We start from the raw sequence: 22,785 nt of genomic DNA on the forward strand, positions 1-22,785 counted from the left end.
ACACCTTAGTGCATTATAGTGTATCTTTAGTGTTCTTATGTATTTACTTGTGTCGTATCACGCATGTCTAGGCCATTTATTGTATATTGCATGTTGTTTTGAAGAAGTGGAGTGCTCCCTACCATAAATAGAGTTCATTTAGCCATATTTGTAATTTTCTCTAATAAGTGGTAACATTGTATCTTCGCCATATTGTTTTTAATAATTTTCTGTCTAAAAGCATTTACTTACTGTAAGGCTGGATTACTCGTGATAATGCCATACAATTTCTGCACATTAACCCATTGCGGATCAACGACGTGAGGGTGACGCGGAGCGAGGCGTGGACCAAAAGCACAATGACGTGACCCTCACGCGGATGACGTGGTACGGATGACTCATTTGTTTTGAACGCTTATCGCTGTTATAAGTCTCGGAGATTATTTATAGTCCGTTTTCCTGGACTGGCTTCCTATCTTATCTCTGGTACCTGTCCACAAATACTCCCCTCGTTATCGGTCAATAACGTTTTTATTTGCGACAAATTGTTTGTCTGAGTCGTACAGTCGTGGCGTTCGATTTTCCTTTGCCTCGTGTGCGTGTACGTAAATAAAATGGGTGATAATTTACGATCATCTGAATTAGATAGACTATTATTAGAAAGTGGAAGTGATGAAAGTGATATCGATAGTGTTATTGAGGATGGAGACGATTCTATCACGCGTATAATTGTTTCCGGGACTATCACACCAAAATCCACTACTAAGACAAAGACAGTCTCAATATTTTGTAAATATTAGATTAGTTGTTTCTTGAAGTGACAGTTTTATTAGAACATTTTTTTATTGTGTAAAACGTTTGATCCGTCCTACATCAAGCAGCTACAACACGCAAAAAACGTAGGTAAAATGTTATGTACCTGTATTTTTACATTTGTTCTAGTATAATATACTTGTCTAATATGATCTGTATAATGTTTATATAACATAAATAACAACATAAACAAACAAAACATGTATAATTAGCGAGCGCGCTAAGCAGGCAGGTAGGCGTGCAAACACTGCGGGTGCTGCGTTGTAATACGGATTAATTCGTACTCTAAGGCCCGCGCGCGCGCCGTTTTCACGATCCGCAATGGGTTAAATGATTAGTTTAATTGCAAAAATTTGAGTGTTTTGTTTCTTTTGTTCAGTCCTAGTAACTAGATTGAGATAACATCGCATAAGTATTAGGGGTCTTCTGAATCTTGAACATTGTATTCAGAATATTTCAATACAACTATCTGTGTAGTCCAAAGGCCTGGTTGACAAAAAATAGCTTTAGTGTATGGTAGTAGGGAGCCAAAGTGATTGGTACTTTCCTTGGAGCAGGGGTACTGTTCCTTGTTGGAGCCCTGCCTGTTACATGTTCTACAAAAAGGTGGCGCCCTTTCCCTCACCGAGCAACCTTAAAGAAGAAGAAGTACTAATCATAGGTTACCCTATACCCTTACGGCGCGCTGTCAAGGACCACCCCTTTCTTCACTGAGTGATACCGGACATTTGCATAACTCCCCTAGGAGAGAACGTTGCACATAGGTACTTCGGTATTATTGCAGCCCATTATTTTTGGACAAGTTTTCCTTATGGGGGACCAAAATAATTTTTTTATACGTTCCTAATAGTTTCCTTCTTCCATAATAAATTGAAAAATACTCGATGAGTCATACTTCCTATCGCCAAATTGCCTGCAAATAGTCCTAGACGAATGACCCTTCAAGTAGGCTTTTTATTTTGGTCGCCGATAAGGAAAACTCGTCCATAAATAGTGGCCTCCTGATGATACCAAATTACCCAAACAACATATGTTTTACAGATCAAAGAGTAAAGGAAACAACTTAAAACTCATATTTATTAATAGTTTGGAACCTAATCAATCTAGCTATCTGGTTATTTGGCCAAAATAATCTTATACTATACAAAATATTATCGAAATAGAAAACGTCAAAATTAGCGACGCTGAGGCACTAAAAGGGTTAAATGACAGTAAAACTATTTGTTTAAATTTCAGTCATATATATACACAATTTATAACACAAACCCTTGATGAGTTTTTAGTTTATGATTAGAAACACATCTAATTAATAATATGTAGTTAAATACTCTTACAATATGAATAATAATATGCTGTTTGAAGTCAAATCTCAAATCTACAGAACCTTAAAAAATGATTTAGAGATTAAAGAATTGATTGCCAAGAGTTGACAGTCAATCTTCCAAGATTCACTTTGTCACTAATCATTTGATAGTGTAATTTGAGTCATGAACAGAAGTCACGACCATGTCTCGTCATCACTTCCAGTAAAGTTTTTAGATTAATGATGTTACAAGTCGCTAGTCTGCACCAATAGCATCATAAACAAAATCAAACATTCCTTCGAAAGATTGATCAAGATCAACTGTCACTGGTCTTCCATGTGTTGTATATTGTGCTCACTACATCGGCTAAGCAGCACGCATCACCTACAAGATGAACTACAGGTAGACGGTTCAGTTGGACATTATCATTTGGAATCAGTAGGCTGGAAAATATATTGTCTATTTACGATATATGACCATTTTAAAGATTATTTATAGTAATAAGAATTCAAATTACTTAAACCTGATTATTTGTTTACCATGTAGCTATTGCTTCTCTGAAAGAATATCAGCTGCTCGGTGGTAAACAAAGAGATAATTTCAAAACTTTTTTTACATCATAATTTGTTTAGTTGTTTAAATATATCCTCTATAAGAATATATTATGTATGTATAAGAACACACACACACACACACACACTGATATTTATCACAAGTAGGTATTTTTTGGAATATTTAAAATTTAAGAGTAAATTAAATATTACACGTAATACTTACCAATTTATCATTTTTCAGGTAAAAGGCACATATTCTGGAACCCCATTTTATAAACTACCAAATAATATTAGAATACACAGAATAGAACTTAGTTCTTAAATATAGCCATTTCCCCCAACCAAACCAGTACACATTCCTTTAAAATAGAGATTCTTGATTAATTTTTGTGAATACCTCAAAGATCAATTTTGGGTACAATACTCTTTTAATGCTATGTGGAAGGAATTCCAGAAGTTGAAAGATTATGCTTCTTTGCAGATAATACTAATTTACAAATTGAAGCTTTAACAGAGATAACTAACTATTGAAATAATATTCTTTGAAGCATTATCAAAATAGGACATTTTTTAAAATTAAAATTTGTTACTGAATCATGAAAAAACTAATTATATGACATTTAGGACAATAAAGTAGACAATTCATTAATCCTAAAATGATTCTAATATATGAGGTGAATGAAATAAAAAATTGATCTTTAAATTGATTAAGTTCTGTTATATACACACTGAGTAGGATATCAAATTATGCTCTTTGGAGTGTTAAAAAAGGAAAATTTTCACACCATATTCATTCATATATATATATCTTTTCGAATAACTTTTACAGATCAACGTCTATATACAAACTTAAGCCTACAGCTTTAAATTTACATGTCTATATTTTTATATATGTAACGAATTAAAAGGATTGCCAATACAATAAGGAAATCAGAATTTTTAATTATTTCAATGTGGATATTAAATTAGATATAAAGTATCATGTTACTGTAACAGGTAATAATTGGCGTGGAACCGAAATGTAATGTTGCAAACCATCCCTATTTTTGTGTTATCCCTATATCTGTTTCTGGGCGGTCTCCAAAGGTTTAAGAATCACATAAATTGGGTTGGTAATGATTTTATTTAAATCAAACTTAAGTTAAAATGGCTATTAGGAATAAAAATTCAAGAATTACGAATCAATTTTCAATACTTGTAATCGGATTTTTAATTTTAAAATGTGGATTTGATCATTAACCCTTTTACTGCCGGCCATTTTTTTATTGTACCAGTCAAAATTGCCAAGGAGGAAAATCGCTGTCATGCATTCATTTACAAAAAATGCTGCATCTTTTTTATTTTTCATTAGATTTGAATGAATTTTTATTTTATTTACTCATATTTAAATGCTGTTTTTTAAATAATAAAAAGACATTTTAATTTGAAACAAACTCATTATTTAATTTTAAAAATGATGTAAATAAAAAATAAATAAAAAAATAAAAATTGTGTTTGGCATCTGATAATTTATTTTTAAAATTATACTAAAATTATGAGCATGATATCATTATAAACTAGAGCAATTGCTTAGAACATGTACCAAATTTGAAGGTGCTACCTTGAAACATAGCTGCACTATGAGGATTTTCCCAAAACTGGTAGGCTTCCTCTAGGCCTACCAGTGGAAGTTGAAGGTAAACTTATCTGTGCCACATCCCCCTCACTATCTAATAACTCCTCATTATCTGATGGTAAGATAAAGTCAGGATCGTCATCAGTGTCATCCACATCACTTTGATTGTCATCAATAGCCCTAACACTAATATCAGATTCGTTCTCGGCATCTGAATCTGACAAATTCTGAAGGAAATCATCACTCAGTTCATCTTGCACTTGTACACCACCATCGATTAGACTGTTAATTATTGTTCCCTCACTCACAGGAGAGTTAGATGTAACTCTTTTACTTATTTTATCCTTGATCAACAAAAGTAACACTTCAAAAAACTTTCGATAACATTGTAAACAACAACAATGAACGAAGATTTCAGTAACATAACCCGATCAACTGGTTTTGACAGCTGTCTAGATAGTTTGTCAATTCTAGTCAAAGACGACGAAAATAGAAATCCAAAGTTCTTCAAATGGCTTCTTTCATTATCCTTTGCTTCTAAACAACCAAAATACCAAATATTTCGGCATTTGAACATAACAGTAGCCAGTAACAATAAAAAAAAACAGACGTCCGACATATCGGACGTTGGCGTTTTCGGCAAAAATGCTGACGTCCGATATGTTGGACGTCGGCAGTAAAAGGGTTAACATGTATATTTCAATAAATTCTTAAATTTAATATTTACTTTGAGGGAATATACAACATGAATGAATATTTGAGTGACACACATTTACTAGTATATAACACATGAAATATATAGAAACAAGTTAAATAAATTAAATATTTCATGGAAAAAGAATGCAATTTTAAGCTTTCTTCATCAGGAAACACACCATATGTCACAACATCAGAATAGTGCCTTACTTCAAGCGTTGTGAGATTTATTGTTGTGACATCGCCCACTGTTAAGTTTGGATTGTCTTTGAGTTTTTTCTTCTCCTCTGCTCGTCTTGCCATGAACTTCTCAATGACAATTGCAATCTTTTCTCCTGCTGTGTCATCATGCAAAAGGGAGCCATGTCCAGGAGTACCCATACAGTGGATGAATACATCTAAAAATATTGTAAGATTTGTAATTTAAATTAAAATAGAGATAAGACAACGTATTTGTTAGTAAATACAATTATTGAACTGTAATTCAATAGTTATACTTAATACAGAATTTACAACTACTAATATCAATTTTTAACATTAATTAAGATTGACTAAACTGTAATAGTTAATTATCATTAAAAATATTGATTACCCTCATCATCATTATTAATCACTAAAACTATCCTCTGTTTTAAGAAGATTGCGACAAATAATGGTGAACAAAAAACTCTAAATGGAATACAGATAAAGTCACAGGATATTTGACCCTTTAAATGGTTTTCATGAGTTATCTTAAAGAATTTCAGTTGTCATTCCAATAGTGTATCGTTTTAGTTGAATTCAATATTGGAACACTAATATTTCAGTAATAATTCTAACTCTTAAATTCCAACTTATGCTTATGACAAGTCAATCTTGGACCAGTAGAGGATATTATGTATATGCAATATATATATATATATATATATATATATATATAGTGATCTGCTGAACGCATCAAATTATTTGAGGTACTCATAAGTTAAAGGGTATCTACGGGACAGAATAACTAGTACGTAATTATACAATGAAAAAACAAATGGCTGTATGAAAAATTATTTGCAATTTAAAATTTTTACGCATTATCCAATAAAAAAAAAAAAAAAAACAATAAACCATAAATTTACAAACCATATTGGTTATTAATACAATTACAAAAATAATAAATGTTTGTTACAATACAAAATATACAAAAAGATACAGCAAAACAAATGTGTCATGGTCGCATGATGATTTCCGCCAGATAAACACACAGTAACAAAATACAGCATTGCTGACTGAATCAGCTGATTGTTATTGCTGTTACTTTTCAGAAATAGCCCTCTTTCTTATATATTTTTATATAAACTACAAATGTATTAAGTGAACTGTTCAGAGATAACTTAACAGTAAACACATATACTAGCACTTTAGAGTAATAACAACAAATATAAGTTTATATTAATTATAGTTCAGCAATAATATCTGTAAATTATATACTCAGTTAATTAAAAATATTTTCTTTTCAACAGGGATTTTTTAATATTTAAGTTAAACTAAATTTGCAAAAATTGATGTTTGACATAGGCCTAGGCTAACCAAACAAAGATTTTTGTACGGAATACCACATCTACAGTGTAATTAAGTTAGTTCAAAGTAAAACCTTGAAAAACTTAGAGAATTAAGAGTTAGGTTATCTCAACTAGTATTAGGTTACGGTCAAATGTATTGCAACTAGATTTAAGCATGCAACATAGGCCTCTCTGTAAAACCATACAAAAACATTATTTGACTTGTTTCCAGATCAACTGCTTAACCTATCAACACCCTTGGCCACCTATACTGTCTCGCTTGGTCATTATATGATCCAGTATAGACACATATCTAGTGCATGGTGTTTACCAAAATTAATGAGCAAATCCAAAATAAATAATTTGCTTAAATTCACTATGGTTTACAATTTCTAACCTTTTTTGGACCCATTTGTTATGGACTATGGTAGGTGATTAGTACCAAAATTAATAATATCAATGTAGTTTTTAATGCCTCAGAGAATTAAAACGTCCTAACTGGAAACATATGAGTTTATTAAGGTTTCAAAATCATTTCCCTGTTCCGCTAAATAATGAAAGTTGTTTAGAATTAGGTTAATGATCATCAATTGTAATTGGCGTAAATTGGCATCAAATAATATTTCAGCAACTGTTTGAATGTAACCACAGATTTACATTTTTAAATAAACATTTTTCACAACAATGCAGAAACAGATCTGGCATTAGAAGGGTTAGACTAATACTTTATACATTACTTACGCCACAAGGAACGTTCTCCGTAAAAAAAATGAAAACTTTCATCTGGACTGGCAATTCCCTCATCTAGAGCACAGCCAACATTGAGCTTTCTGAAGTCTTCAGATTCAACAAATATCTTCATGCCTGTCTGACCTCCAATTTCCTCATCTGCAAAGGTTACAAACAACATAATAGGTTTTCAAGTAATGCTTAACAATATTAATGTAATTTCTATTAGTCCAAGGATACATTTTTGTTTTTTCCATATTATAGGTAATTAATTTCACTTGTACTTAACCCTAGAAGTGTCTATAATTAATTCTAGAGTGCACACTGTTTTAATCCTTTGGCTGTTTTTAAATGATATATCGTTGTACATCTTTTGTTCCGAAAACTGTTTCACAATGATATACAATTGTCTTTTTTTGCATTTTGGCAGTACCTGATCGACGCCCAATGGATTAGTTGACATTTTCAGGGTTAAAATTAAGACAATAATTCAAAAACATAATGCACAATAACTACAACCAATCAAAACAGAAACTGATTTACATTTAAACTACTGTTTCACCTGTTCATATGACGCAAACAAAATAACAGCTTAAAAAAAATCATAGTAGTAATAATAATATTTATTTATTTATAAACATGATTTACAAGATTACAGTTTCATTATAAATCTTGAAAATTAAAAAGCTATCATCAATCTATCATAATGGCCATTAATCTATTAAAATAAATTTGACTTGCAGTTAATTTAGTTTTCCATAGAATAACATACACTTGACTTGAACTGGCTCCTGCGGTGTGAGCTCAACAATAATAGTAATTAGGTATCCTCCAGTTTTTCAGGTGGAGGTCGCAGCCTTTATGGAATGTGCTTGTGAGAATCTTCGTCTGCGGTATTCCAAGGTGTGAATCCTTTGGGGCTGTCTCGAAATGGGTTCGTGCTGAACATGGGAGAAGGTGGAGATTGCATCTGGGTATGAGAATGAACAGAATGGTACAACAGTCGCCTTCCTCAAGAGTGGCGTCTGACCTTCTCACTAAGTAGATCGATGTCTTCTCGGGTTATAGGTCTGATCATGGGACATGGTCACCTGAGGAAGCATCTTCACAGAGTCGGCATCCTTCAGAAGGATCCGCTCTGTAAAATGTGTGATGAGCAGGATGAAACTACTGAACACTTACTGTTTGATTATCCTACAATAGCAAGGAAGCGGTATGCCATCTTTGGTAGTTTGAACAAGGGTGGTGAATTTCCCCAGAAGGACCTGATACGTTGTTTTCGGCGGTTTGTGAAACTGCTGAAATCATAAGACTGGTAGGCCTCATAAGTGCTTCCGGGGTGCACAAAAGGCCCTTGAGGCTTAAGTGCATGGCAGTAGGGCACCCCTTAGAAGAAGAAGAACATGCAAAAAGTAATGACAGTAACAGAAAAATATAATACAATTAAATAACAAATTCAAATTAAAAACAAACCTCCTGTCTGTTAATACGAACAAATATACCTGCATGTTAATATAATTAATGTGTACAAGTATAAAATCATGAAAGAAAAACAAGAATGCAAAGTAAATCTCTAGAACAGGATAGCAGTATGTATGGATAAATTATCAATTTCACTGAGCCAATTTTTTAATTTATTAGAAAATGTTGATAAGACAATGCACATTAGTAAACTAGTATGAGCTAAAAATAAGTCAAATGCCACTAAACATCAGCTTTCATTTGATATATCACTTAAAAGTATGTGATAGGTAATAACAATATTGATTCTATTGGTGAGTACTGGTTGAAACATACATAATGAAAAATATGGCGTCTATTAAAAAAAAAAAATATGAATGAACTAAATCGTCAAGATTTGATGCTTTGTACAGCTCAAATTTTATCAAGTAAGCAACACTAAAATGTCACTCTGATATCAGTATATTTATGAGTAAACATACATACCTGGTACAAAAGACACATGGACAGACCTCTTCATCTTCTGATTGGCTTTCATCAACCTCCCCACAGCTTCCAGATACTGAATTCCAACACATTTCATGTCTTGAGAGCCCCTGGCGTATATGTTCCCTTTACTGTCTGTGTCAGCCGAAAACGGGGCATGGGACCACTTCTCCTGTAAAGTTGGTAAGCTTCAGCATACAGAAATGTGAAGATCTCTATTTGGATCATTGTATACAAATAAAAATATGTTTTTTTAAACAAAATCCATTAAAAACTATAACAGAGTTATGAAAATTTGGTATTATTAAGTGTTATAAATATCTTATTTCACATTTCGGATTGAGACCCTTCTGTTTACTTTTTGGGAGAATCAATACAATTTTTATCAACTACAACTAAGAATGAAAGAATTATTTCTTCTGAAACATCTATTTTACAGTTCTACATCAATATAAATTATATTGAGCCATCATATTTTTCCTACAAACAGTACATTTTAAGACAGTAATAATATCTTTATTGTCAAGCGCTTTTCAGTTTACAGTGCTTTACCAAAGTAATCCAGACACTAAAAGTAAAATCCTAAACCCCAGGATGGTTCACTTCTGGCTGGTTTATATCTTTTAGTTGAGCCTACTCTGGGTACAGCAAAAACTCAAAGATTTAGGTGTCACTTAAATCTGGGCAACCCTATGCTAGCCTATAAGGGCGTGCCACTTCTGCTTGCTTGACTGGAGAGGCTGATACAGAGATGGCCTCCCCTTCTTCCAAGGAGACATGACTGAGATTAATGTCTAAAATCCTTCCACATGGATCTCAGCAGGAAGTGACCCCAACCCCCGACTTTACCCATCCAGTATATCCTGTCACTCTGGAAGCAGCACAAAGTTTCTTCATGACTACATGGAATTTCTCAGATTCTGGTCAGAGGGAAAAAATACATTAAAAAATCCTAATACTAATATTGTAAAACTTTATAAAAACAATGGTTCATTATGCTATATAGACTGATCACTAATACCAGGATGAGCCAGACCACCAGTCCTTGATGTATGGTGGTTGGACCAAGAATCCTACCTTCTTTGTTTTATAATTTTTAACACCCAAAAATGCCCAATATCAGAAGCACTTTTGGGAAGAAAGAGTAATTTTTGAAAGATTTTCAAATGTTAAGGTAAGTTGAGCCATATCCCAATTTAAAGGTCTCTCTTTTCACTGATCATAAAAAAAATGTATCTTGCTTCTTGCATAAAGGATAGTCTAAAATCTTTAAGTTGTATGGTTTCATCATATTTCTTATTGTTACCCCATTAAAAGTTTGAGCAAATCCAAATTTTTACTCAATGTTACCAAAGAAGTGCTCTTTCTAAAACTTAAAAATGCTAATTTTTATGATGTTTTGTTCCATTTATTATCCGTTGTGTTCTCCTACCTTTGCCTTAGGATATTCAAAAATGTCTAATATTAGTTTTTAAAACAATTTCTGTGTAATGAGTGGTACTGTATATTAAAATATAATAGTACAAATTCTTATCAAGTTTAAACTTGATTATGTGACCTATCAGTGACCTGTGACAGGTTTGTTTGTTAGTTGCACACTTTTACACAGTCACTATGAACGTAATATTAAACAAAAACCTTGAAGGGGTTAAGAGTGCTATTGCCATTAGCCGGAATACAGTAATAAAACACTGACAAATTATTAGATTTTAACAGCTGCAGTTTAGCCACCTCAGACTACAAGGTTTTGTAACAGTACAATAATCTATTCAAGAAATTATCACCTTAGTTTTAAGAATAATAAATAAACACAACAGTATTTATCACTGTTAAGAGGTCTATCAAGTTAAAATTAGAAAAAATTATTAATTTTTGCCTATTTGAAATAGCTAAGTACATTTTAAATAAATAACACTTTCACAGTTCACTGTTATAACATCAGACAAAAACTCAAGCTGTTTTATATAAGTCTTATAAATATAATTGAATCGTAAAATGTGTTACTAAGAGCTATTCTTAAAAACAGTTAAACTAATTCTGCTAATTCTCTATGTAAAATATTCATGGAAATCAGAGGAAGGTTTATATGTGGAGGAAGATTAGAAAATTTACCTGGAATATGTTGGAATTCAGAATAAATTGTAAAGTTAATATCTAAATTTTACTTCAGCTTGTGCCAATAACAAATTTAACACTGTTAATAATTAAATAATATTTAAAACACTATTACAAAATCAACCTCAATGAACAAATCTGTGAATGTTTTTACATAAGGTACTTCAAACTGATGGGCTTTGACATTTTGACATGACATATTTTAACAGTGGCTTATGGTAAACCAGGTAAATGAACTAATATGCCTCGACGATCCATTCTTTCCCAGACTACAGTCTGAGAAATAACATGACTTCTATAACGCAAAACCTTATAACGACTATTTTGAAATGTTGTATGACTTCATGACGATTTACCCCTTATACCGGAAGTAGATAGGTAGTGGGAAGGATTTTCCTCTAGGCTGTAATAAACTTATCATTCCTACGTATATATGTATATTTTCTTCACTGGGACAAGGTAAACTCAACTATGGCATTGGAAATATTTTAGCCCGATAGTAGATTACAAGAGCTGGAAGTAGAAGCTTTCTGAAGTAAAACAATTCTTGGTCTCCTTTTTAGTGTATCTAAAGATGTTCAGACCTTCACACCTTGAGGACTCTTTACGTTTGCCTGGTCAGACCTCACTTGGAGTATTGTTGTGTAATGTGGTCTCATCATCAGCACAACTCCTTAATTGCCCAGCTTTTCTAGAGAAAATTAATGCCTTCTTTACAAGAATGGTGTTCACTCCCTACATTTATTTTTTTTATTTTACTTTTGTTACAATCACTTGTTATTAATTTATTTACTAATGTTACTTTATTAATTAATTTGATGTAATAGCTTTGATCCATTGGAAATAAATGAAAATTAATTAAGTAGACTTTTGAGAGCTGCATACGTATATAGTTTTAGATCAGGGCAATAAATCACACTAAAGTGTGGTACTATAAGTGAATTTAAACGGCCAAGAGTAAGCACTTTTTAACCGAAGTATACTCCCTCAATACTACGTATGTATATATTTTTTCATCATCGGGACAAAATAAACTCTACTATGGTACTGGAAATATCTAAGTAAACACTTTTTTACCGAAGTAAGTTTCCGAGACCTGTGTATTGTATTTTATTGATCAGGTTAATTAAGCAGACTTAGCTGTGATGGAAATACAATTAATTTGAATCAGAAATGCACCTATACATGTAAAATATGATTCAGGTTAAACTCTGATACTATTAACCATGAACACTTAAATAAATATCTACCTCATGTACACCTACTTATGTCATTGGACTCCATCATATTACATCCTAAGTACTCTTACTAAGTAGTAATAAGGACTTCTAGATTGAAAAGTGTGTGCAAAGCCGCGGGTAACAGCTAGTTTATAATAGATTCAATAGATCCTTTGGCTAGTCATTCAGTACTTGAGTTTACGAGTCTTTCATTAATGATAATTGAAAATACTACTAGAATATTTCTTAGAAAATGGTATACGTGGCTATTACATAATCTTTTAAATTGTACTGATGAGTTTTTCAGTTTGAGAGGAATAACTTTTGAATTTCTTTAAACTGACTTTAACCCTTTGAGTGCCAAGTATTTATTGACTGGGTATACTGAAAAGTGCCAGGTATTTTTCTAGTGGGTGTACCTAAAAGTGCCAGCCCTTTTGAAGGCATTTTGCAAGGTTTTAGTAAAAAATTCACAGTTCGATTATTTAATAAGCTATCAACATGATTCTTTTTTATTTTTATCTGAAAACTCTGTTTAATTAACATAAAATAACAAAGTTACCATAACACTAAATTTAGGAATACCAAAAATGGACTTACGTAGAAAAAATTCAAAATTTTTTTTAAATTTCATTTTTCAACCAAATTATTATGACCAAAAAAATTCATATCATTTTCTTAGTCCCTATCACTGGAAATCCTATGCAATTGTCTGTAAATCTTGAAAAATTTATATTATTATCTTCAATAATGAGTAAGTTATACAACTTTTAAGAAACTATTGTCACATTGTTTCCGGTAGCTATGGCAACCAAAAATATTTATATGTGAGTGTCATAATTTAAAGTTTGATCGGTAGTGTACTATAACAATTTATTTTGAAAAGAACGATTCTTCACAAACATTTCAATATGATATTATTTACAAATATTAAAGGTTAAAATTTTTAGTGACTTTTCCCGAACGTCCGGTAAAATCGGACGTCTGCACTTTTCGGCCAACTTTTGTCGTCCGGTAAAATCGGACGTTGGCACTTTTCAGACACCTTTTGTCGTCTGGTAAAATCGGACGTTGGCACTCAAAGGGTTAAATCATAAAACTTTATGATTGGCTATATAAAATCCAACGAATGTTCGTTTTCAAAGGTACGTCTGAATTGGCAAAGACGAATATTCATCGCTAAAGCAGATGTGTACAAATGTTTCACTTTCAAGTATTAATCTTTTAAAAAACTACTTAATGAATATATTACAAAAGGCATGCAATACAGTACCAATTTATTGTTATTATATTACTATTAATAACTTTTTTGTCTACTCTGTTTGTCATGAAATACTTCGTTTTCTATGAAAAGCTAATGACTCTTGAGGTAATACAGGTCAGCCATGTTTGTTGTGCAATGTAAATAAAAAAATGTTTACGTTATAGATAAGCTAGATTTTACATTTTTAAGAGTATTTTACAACGTTTTAGATTTATTAGTTTTCATACTTTTGTATTTTATGAGTGCATAATTGTGAATGAAAACTTCAAACAGCTCTACGGCTGTTTGCATGTTACAAAAACCCATGTAAAAAACAGAATTTCGATAAAAAGATATACTTTTGTAATCAGCATAGTGTAGAACAAGTTATACTATTACATATTTAGTGTAAAACATATTGATAAAGAGTTACACAACAGTATATTTACAGAATATTTTGAAAAATGTTAATATTGTTTGCATATTAGGTTTAAAAAATATTGTATTTAATGGAAAACATTGTTTATTATTATTATTATTATATTGTTGCCCACATCTTTAAGAATAAATTGATGTATTCAAGTTTAAAATTATTGGACTAGAAATAAAGAAGTATGATAGATTATATAAAATGCTTGCAGTGTATTTAAATGTACTGCCGGTACCATTGCCAGCTCGAATTAAAAAAAGGTTTGTGGGTTTACAACGTTTAAATGGATGTAACTCCTTTAGTCCAAAATTGAAGATAAGCTTAAAATTTTTTATAAATCAAGTCGTAAAATATTTTAGTTTAAATTAACTAGAATATGGTGTTATTTTGCAGAGTTTAGGAATGGTGTTTTTTTACATAAATATATTTTTTAAATCTAAAATCAAAACAATAAAAATTGAAAAATTTTAAATTTCTGTAAAATTAGATTATTATACTAACTAATAATGACTCCAATATCATGTATATTTTAACACTCTTGATGACATTAATTTTATTAATCAAAATTTATGTTGAAATGAAATTTTTTAATCTTTAAAAGATTACAAAAAAAATTCCAAATAACGAAATATTTGAACAATCTTTTGAATGAACAATCTAGTAGAAAGTGTAGAGATATAAATGCACTAACAGGAAACACTGGCACAACATCCATATGAGAGTTCAGCAGGAGGCTGGGAAGCTGTGGCTGACTCCCAAACCACGAGATTACAACTACAGGCTTGCGGGGTGCCACCTCAAACACAGAAATGGGAAGTCCAAGATCAGCAGCACGGCTCTTTAAAAACACCACACAATCATCTGAAACAGAAAACCTACTGACTATGGAATGTAATTCAACATAAAATAGTAAGAATTATTATGGCCTACATCACTTCTCAGACACATTTGATTTGTATGACTGATGATGACATTCCTGCTTTTATTAGAGTAAGTCTACCCAACATAATTGAATCTTGGCTTGTTTTATGAAAATGGTTTAAAAATTACTTTCCTTTAACTACTCAATTTTTTATCTATATCTGTTGATGTTGTATTACTGTACATTTCAGTTTGTTCCCTTATTAGAATATAAGCTCCTCCACGTCTCACATTTTTGTTGATTGAAGAAAAGCTATTTAGCCCTTTTTACTCGATGGTACTTCAAGCAAGAGCTAATGAGTGATAATATAAGAGTATATATAGATAGGACAGTGACTCTAAGAAAACTTTTATACAGCATTTGATACACTCAATCTTCATCTCTTATTGAGGAATCTTTCTCATTTTGGATATTTCTTTTGACATTATTTGCTGAATTAAAATCTTCAAGAATCTACGTAATAGTTTTATTAACTTAGTTCTTATGTAGTCTTTGGTGTTTTGAGTTTTCCAATTCACAAAACATTGTTAACACAATTCAAATATTGAGATATTTCAACCTTGCTATGGAGAGCAATCTTTGATTAACAGATCTGTTAATTCTTGCTGGTATTGTGTACACAATTATGTTTCGTTATTATTAACTATAAATACTTAAGTAAACCTATGTTAACTTATAGTCCAGCAGGACACATCATAGCTGATACCTCCTAAAACAACTTTATGCCACCATGATTTTATAAGCAGTGGTGCTAATAATTTAGGACAAAGTAATAATTAAACAAGTTTCTGAAGAAAAATGATTTCATAACTATTAAGTTAAATCCATACTCTAGTTACATGAATGTCTCCGAATCAAGAACAAGTGTATGTTAGAGAGTGATTGACCAGGATCAGAAACAACACATAAATTTATACATTATACAAGTTGTGGCAGAAAAGTAATAAGACTGATTTAACTTTAATTTTTTTACACATTGATTTTATCACCTTCAAAGTAGTTTCCCTGGTCAGCTATACAGCAGTTGAGGCATTGTTCCCACTCTCCATAGCAGTACTAGAAGGTTTTAACTGGTATCGTCTTTAGTTCCTCGGTTATGCTCTGTTGGATGTTTTCAATAGTACCAAGACGACCTTTTGAGTGTTTTATATCTTAGGAAACAGAAAGAAGTTACAGGAACTGAGATCAGATGAATAGGGGGGCTGGAGAATAACAGGAATACCTTTATTAGTCAAAAACTGGTTGAGATTGCAGGGTGACAGGAGGCATTGATTGTTATGATGGACCATCAAACAGTCTGAAATATCCAATCTGACGTGAAGTACCCCTCTGAGCTGCCCAAGGGCTTCTTTATAAAAGACTTGGTTAACAGGTTTTCCTAGAGGCACAAATTCTCTATGAACAGACCCCCTGCTATCAAATAAACAAATAAGAATGGTCTTGATTTTTTTATTCGCTCATGCGAGCTTTTCTTGGTTGAGGAGATTGGGGAGTACGCCACTCTTCACGTTGTAGTTTTGTCTCAGGATCATACTCGAAAACTCAAGATTCATAACCAGTGATCACGTGGCTGAAAAAATTTGGGTCATTTTTCAATCCTGTCAAAATAAAGACACACCTTTCTCAAATCTTGTGTTAGAATTTGATGAAGAATGAAATGAATCAAACTCAACTCTATACTCATTAGTCTTAATGTAATTCTACAGTATGACCTTACTAGAGCCCACACTCGTTTGATGTTCTCATCAGTTTTCGATATTGAAGGCCTCCCAGAACAAGGTTCATCTTAAACTAACTCTCAGCCTTCTAAAAATGCCTTATGCCACTGAAAAACTTGTACTTTTGATAATGAATCTTCTCCATAAGCTTTTTGCAACTTTTCAAAAGTCAAAATTGCAGATTCTCCCAGCCTAACACAAAGTTTAATGGCACACTGTTGCTCCAAATTATGCTGTTCCATTTTCAAAACACACCACACTAGAAACACTTTACTTATCACGTTCTAACAGTTACTGGACAAGGCTGAAACTTGTACTGGGTCTTTTGAGAGATTGCCAGCTATTTCGAAGATTCTGTAGAATGTTGCTTTGAATCAAATAATGGATTTTATTGGTTAGGAAAACATTTTACCAGATTTATATAATCTTGCTTTAGAAAGGGTTTTAGCACTTCTTCGATTGTGTTCAATTTGATTGATGATATACAAAGGTCCAGAAATTTAAATTTAGATTGCCTCACGACATATTTGAATTTTAAACACGGCTTTGACTAGGTCAATCACAGCATGCTGTTAGCAAAGCTAAAATTGTATAAGTTTCACACTCAAGTTTTAACATGGCTGGCCTTCTATTTGAGTGGTAGGTCTCAGATGGTCCAAGGTGATGGAATATTTTCAATCATTCTTCAAGTAGTTTGTGTTCCTGAAGGCAGTTATCTGAGACTTTTACTGTTTACATTATACAGGGTAGAGTTAACAAGTTCCAGGAATCGATTTAATATAAACCTAGCATGCTTACCAGTGGGGAAATTTGTTTTGAAGCAGCTGGTACTACTCTACGGAGAGAATATCTGTAGTGTTGATAACGCTCAGTTGCCATTTTTTATTTGTCGAAAATGTTTTCATTTGTTTACAAGTTAACCTTCTCGATTAAAAAAAATGACATTAGTGAACATCGATCAAGCATTAAATCTGTGTTTTGCTTCAAAAGGCACTTATGAGACTTTTGAGTTCATGCTTACAGAGATGAGGTGATGAAGAAGAGTCAAGTTTACAAATTTAAATGTTTTCGTGAATGTCGCACAAGCATTGAAGATGTCCCTCATAATGCAACCTTCAACTGCAATCAGTAATGAAAACATTGAGCATTGCACTGCATTTGAGGTAAATTTATTACATGATACTTTCCACAGCATCATTCAGATAATTTAAAAATGCATTGAATTTGTTTGTGAATGGTTCCAAAATGCTGACTGACGACCACGAAGATAATCAAATGTTAATTGCTGATAAGTTTATTAATATTGCCAATGCAGATCCAATTTTTTGAGAAAATAAAATTGTCACTGATCATGAAACATAGTGTTTTCTCTATGACCCTCAAACTGTCAGCCCTCTGAATGGTGAACAAAACATCTTCAAGGAAAAAAATTCACTTAGACAAGCAAGGAAAAAGTTATGCTGGAAGTGTTTTTCGATTACTAATGTTACATGTTTTTGACTACACTACAAGTTCATTTCAAAGGGATAAACAGTAACCAAAGAACTTTAGGTGGATTTCTTAGGCGCTTCAAAGATGGCATCAGTAGAAAACACTCTAAACAATGAGTGAGAAACTATTGGTCTTTGTTTCATGACAATGCCCCTGCACTTCTGTCTTTTCATTGCATAATTATTTTGCTGAGAACAATTTTACCTCACTAGAGCATCCACCCTACTCCCCTGATCAATAGCTAATTTCTTTCTGTTCCCGTAGTTGAAAACAGTGTTGAAGGGAAAACGATTTGTAGATACTGAGGCTGTCAAAGAAATGGCAACAAAAACAATTAAAGAACTTTCCCATAATGATTTCAAAACGATTTTTTAATACTGAGGTAAGTTTTTTGATGCAGAAGGAGAGTATTGTGGGGTACAATAGATTTGTAAACTCCAAGTTAACTTTGTTCAATAAATATTTATAAACCAATTCCAGGAACCTTTTGCCTCTATCTCATACTGTATATGACAGGTTTTAAGGAGAGTATCAGAATTTTCTTCTATTCTTGCTTACGATGATCATTGTCAGATCCTTCTTCCTTATAATCTTTTACTTTCATACATTACTTCAGAAGAGAACATACATATGTAAATATTTGGGTAAAGCGGCATGATTTTGCTTTTAAATAATAAAGAAAATAAAAAAAACATATAGACTTTTACCTATTAACAGAGGTGTTCCTCAACGTTGTTTTAGGTTTAGTTTTATTTTTTTTCTGTTCATTAATGACTTTCCTGATAATCTGGAAGGATACAATAAAATGATAATGTATGCTGATTACACTATCCTGCTAATAGCAAACAGAGACACTGAACAACTAGATGTGAATACCTTTATTGTCTTGGATACAACACAAGACTACTTCATAAAAAATTACCTTATTCTAAATTAAATTAAGACCATAAGTTAGATGTAATTTGGAAGTAAAAAGGTCTCAGTGTCTGAAATGAAAGTTTATCCTGGACATTGATATACTCTGCTTAAAACTTGGTTCAGCTCTGTATGCTTTAAAACGAATTAAGTCCACTAGTACTCCAGATGCAACTAGAACAGCATATCACGCACTGTTTGAGAGTTACGTAAGCTATGGTATTTCTGTCTGGAGTGGCTCTTAAGAAGGCAACCTCTGCTGTGTCTTGAGAATGCAATAAAAAGCTATCAGAATTATGACAGGTTTAGATCCTAGACAGAGCTGCAAGGACATATTAAAAAATCTGGACATACACTGACAGTTCCTTCGATTTACAGCCTAGAAACCATCCTGTACTGTGTGACTAAAAATTCAAATTCGAATTCTTTATTGCCACAGTTTACATAATATATATTCTTTTAATCCAGCACAGCTCGAAGAACAGTTGACATTGTCAAGATATAAAATAAATGTACCTATTAAAAAATATATATATGCTAAGATACTCCAAAACAAAGTTATATTCATGAACACAATACCAGACATGCAGTAAATTATATACTACAGGTCCACAGAAAAGTTTGCTCAAAAGAAAACCATTATATATAGGAATAAAGATGCTTAACAATCTACAAAATGACTTGAAATGAAGAAATCTTTTGATCATGAAGAATATTCTAAAGAAATGGGCAAAGCTTTCTACATAATGCATCAAAGCTTTTCTTAGAGGGATCAAGAAGAACAATAAAACTAGATAATTATAATTACTTCAACTTTTTTTGACATTGTAACATTTCTTGATGAAATTGTTAATAAAGAATACTGACTATTAAATCCAGGTAAGTGCTCATTGGATTATTTAACAAATCTCAGACCATTGTTGAACCTTTTGATTGATGTGTTGCCAACATTACCCTGAGTGGTACAGATAGCCTGCCTGTGAAAAGTCATAAGCGTATTTATTGGATCCACAGCTTGAATTCAATATCCATGTGGAAAGTATATTTATTGAAATTAAATTCAGACTGAAAGTTCTGTACAGGCTATAAGAAATAAGAATAAGTAATAAAACAATACTTCCTCAGTAATAAAAGTAGAAATTTATTTATTTATTTCTCCTATAATTGTCCTGTATTATCTACCAGCATTATGCCATACTATTGATTATTCTAAACTATCCTATATAGACAAAAATAGTGTTCTGAGGTTTGTAATATGATCTAAGGAAGTTGTATCAAATATAAAGTTATTGTGAAGTGTTACGAAGCTTTACTTGTTATTTATTATGAAAAAACAGTTACAGTTAATCATAAAACTAACAACTGGTATCCCTCCATTAGCTGAGTACTCAACATTACAATGAGAATTGAGAGTGCCAATGGCCAAGCTGCAAAATAGCATTTTCGTACCCAAGTATAATTCCTTGCTATCTGAGATCAAGGCATTATCTTACGAGGGGGTACCAAAAAAAAAACCGGAATTATTTTATAAAAATTATATATTATCAAATTTTTTACAATACGACCTTATCTCCTTCAAAATAATCTCCATTACAACTAATACATTTGTCCCAACGGTATTTCCATTGATCAAAACATTTTTTGTAGTCATCTTTAGAAATGGCTGCAAGCTCGAGCTTCGTTTTTTTCTTAACCTCTTCAATGCTGTCAAATCGTTGACCTTTCAAACCTCTTTTCATGTGTGGAAATAAAAAAAAAGTCGCATGGAGCGAGGTCAGGCGAGTAAGGTGCGTGGGGCAGTGGAACCATGCCGTTTTTGGCTAAAAACTGCCTAACTGAGATGGCTGTGTGTGCCGATGCGTTGTCGTGGTGGAAGAACCAGTCTCCAGTCTGCCACAAATCGGGTCTTTTCTGGCGAACACTGTTGCGCAATCTTCTTAAAATCTCCAAATAAAATGTTTGGTTGACAGTCTGACCTGGAGGAACAAACTCAGAATGAACAATGCCTTTAGCATCAAAAAAGCAAATCAACATGGTTTTGATGTTTGATTTGACTTGCCGACATTTTTTTGGACGAGGTGAAGATGGCGACTTCCATTGGCTTGACTGTTGCTTCGTTTCTGGGTCATAACCATAGCACCATGACTCATCACCAGTAATTACCTTTTCCAGAAAATCGGGATCATTTTCGAGATGTTCTTTCAGAAGGCGGCAAGTTTCAACTCGATGTGCCTTTTGATGGTCAGTCAGAAGTCGAGGAACAAATTTGGCAGCAACCCTTTTCAGTCCTAAATCTCCTGTTAAAATTCGCTGAACCGAGCTCCAAGTTAACCCACTACTCTCTGATAGTTCCTCAATTGTCTGTCAACGGTCGGTGAGCACAAGTTCACGAATTTTCTCAACATTTTCGTCCGTTCCGAGAGGTTGATGGACGTCCAGAACGAGGTTTGTCTTCAATCGACATGTCGCCATTTTTAAATCGAGCGAACCACTCGTAGACCTGAGTTTTCCCCATAGCATCATCTTTGTAAGCTGTATTCAACATTAAAATAGTTTCTGCAGCATTTTTACCAAGTAAAAAACAAAATTTCACAGCTGCACGTTGTTCACTTAAACTTGCCATGACAAAAAACGAAACAAGAACAAAACAGGGTTAGCGAAAACAGTCACTACGAACGAACAGAATGCACTAGGACAACGGAACTGGGGTCACTGAGCTCGCAATGGGTTGCGCGACACACGCCTAGCGGCAGGAATGTGTACTACACGCTGCCGGCTGCCAGCAATACAATTCCGGTTTTTTTTGGGTACCCCCTCGTATGCTCAATTTAAAAGAGCTCTAAAATGTTATGTACTCTAAAATATTAAATATGTACATTTGTTAATAGCCTAACATCTTAACATCATGACTTTTATATCGTAATTAATTATTATTGTTTATTAGTCTTTACTTGAGTCAATTTTTAAGGTAGCTGTGCACTGACATTCGCTTATGGAATTTTTACTCATTATTATTATTACTGTTTGGAATTCTTGTGTGTTTACAAAAAATTCTAAAGAAATTTAAATCAGCCAGACAAGACTGATTAATTTTCTTTCCTTTTTTTACCTATTTTGCATATTGAGAATGTTAAGATAACATTTATCTTTTAACAAAGTACGTTAAAAGTTATCACATGGTAACTTCCGATCACATAAAAAAAACTCTTCTTGATTTAAAAATAACACACTATGATACAACGAACTTATACTCTCAATCTGAAGAAATAAAATGAACAATTAAAAAAGAAATAAATTCATTTCCATATATTTTAACTGTTCATGCAATCAGCAATCAAATACATAAATATCTTTGAAAACTAATTAACTGTATTAGAATGAATGCACTGTGATTGTGTAATAGATGCTATCGAAGTGGCAGTGAAGGGTACTGCACAAGACGATTGATGTTACTTAATTAAGCTGTTTTGATCAAAGAACCCTCAGATAATCTATGCACAGTACAAAAATATAACCACAAATTTACATTTAAATTGTTAAAAAACAAAGTTATTTGTGATTTCCA

The 22,785-nt window shown here is 32.5% G+C and overlaps 1 protein-coding gene across 2 annotated transcripts in view; it reads right to left on the reverse strand.

The window, feature by feature from the left end:
* The window catches only part of LOC124365598 (aminoacylase-1-like), a 46,825-nt gene that overhangs the window by 20,738 nt on the left and 3,302 nt on the right, over window positions 1-22,785 (reverse strand). For both annotated transcript variants that reach the window (XM_046821598.1, XM_046821592.1), the window contains exons 2-5: window positions 14,866-15,035; window positions 9,167-9,338; window positions 7,232-7,378; window positions 5,172-5,359 (exon numbers count right to left, since the gene is read on the reverse strand). In XM_046821598.1, the coding sequence (XP_046677554.1) occupies window positions 5,172-5,359; window positions 7,232-7,378; window positions 9,167-9,338; window positions 14,866-15,035 (677 nt within the window). The remainder of the gene's footprint in view (window positions 1-5,171; window positions 5,360-7,231; window positions 7,379-9,166; window positions 9,339-14,865; window positions 15,036-22,785) is intronic.

This window comes from Homalodisca vitripennis, chromosome 1, assembly GCF_021130785.1.
Source record: "Homalodisca vitripennis isolate AUS2020 chromosome 1, UT_GWSS_2.1, whole genome shotgun sequence".
In the NCBI taxonomy this organism is placed as follows: domain Eukaryota; kingdom Metazoa; phylum Arthropoda; class Insecta; order Hemiptera; family Cicadellidae; genus Homalodisca; species Homalodisca vitripennis.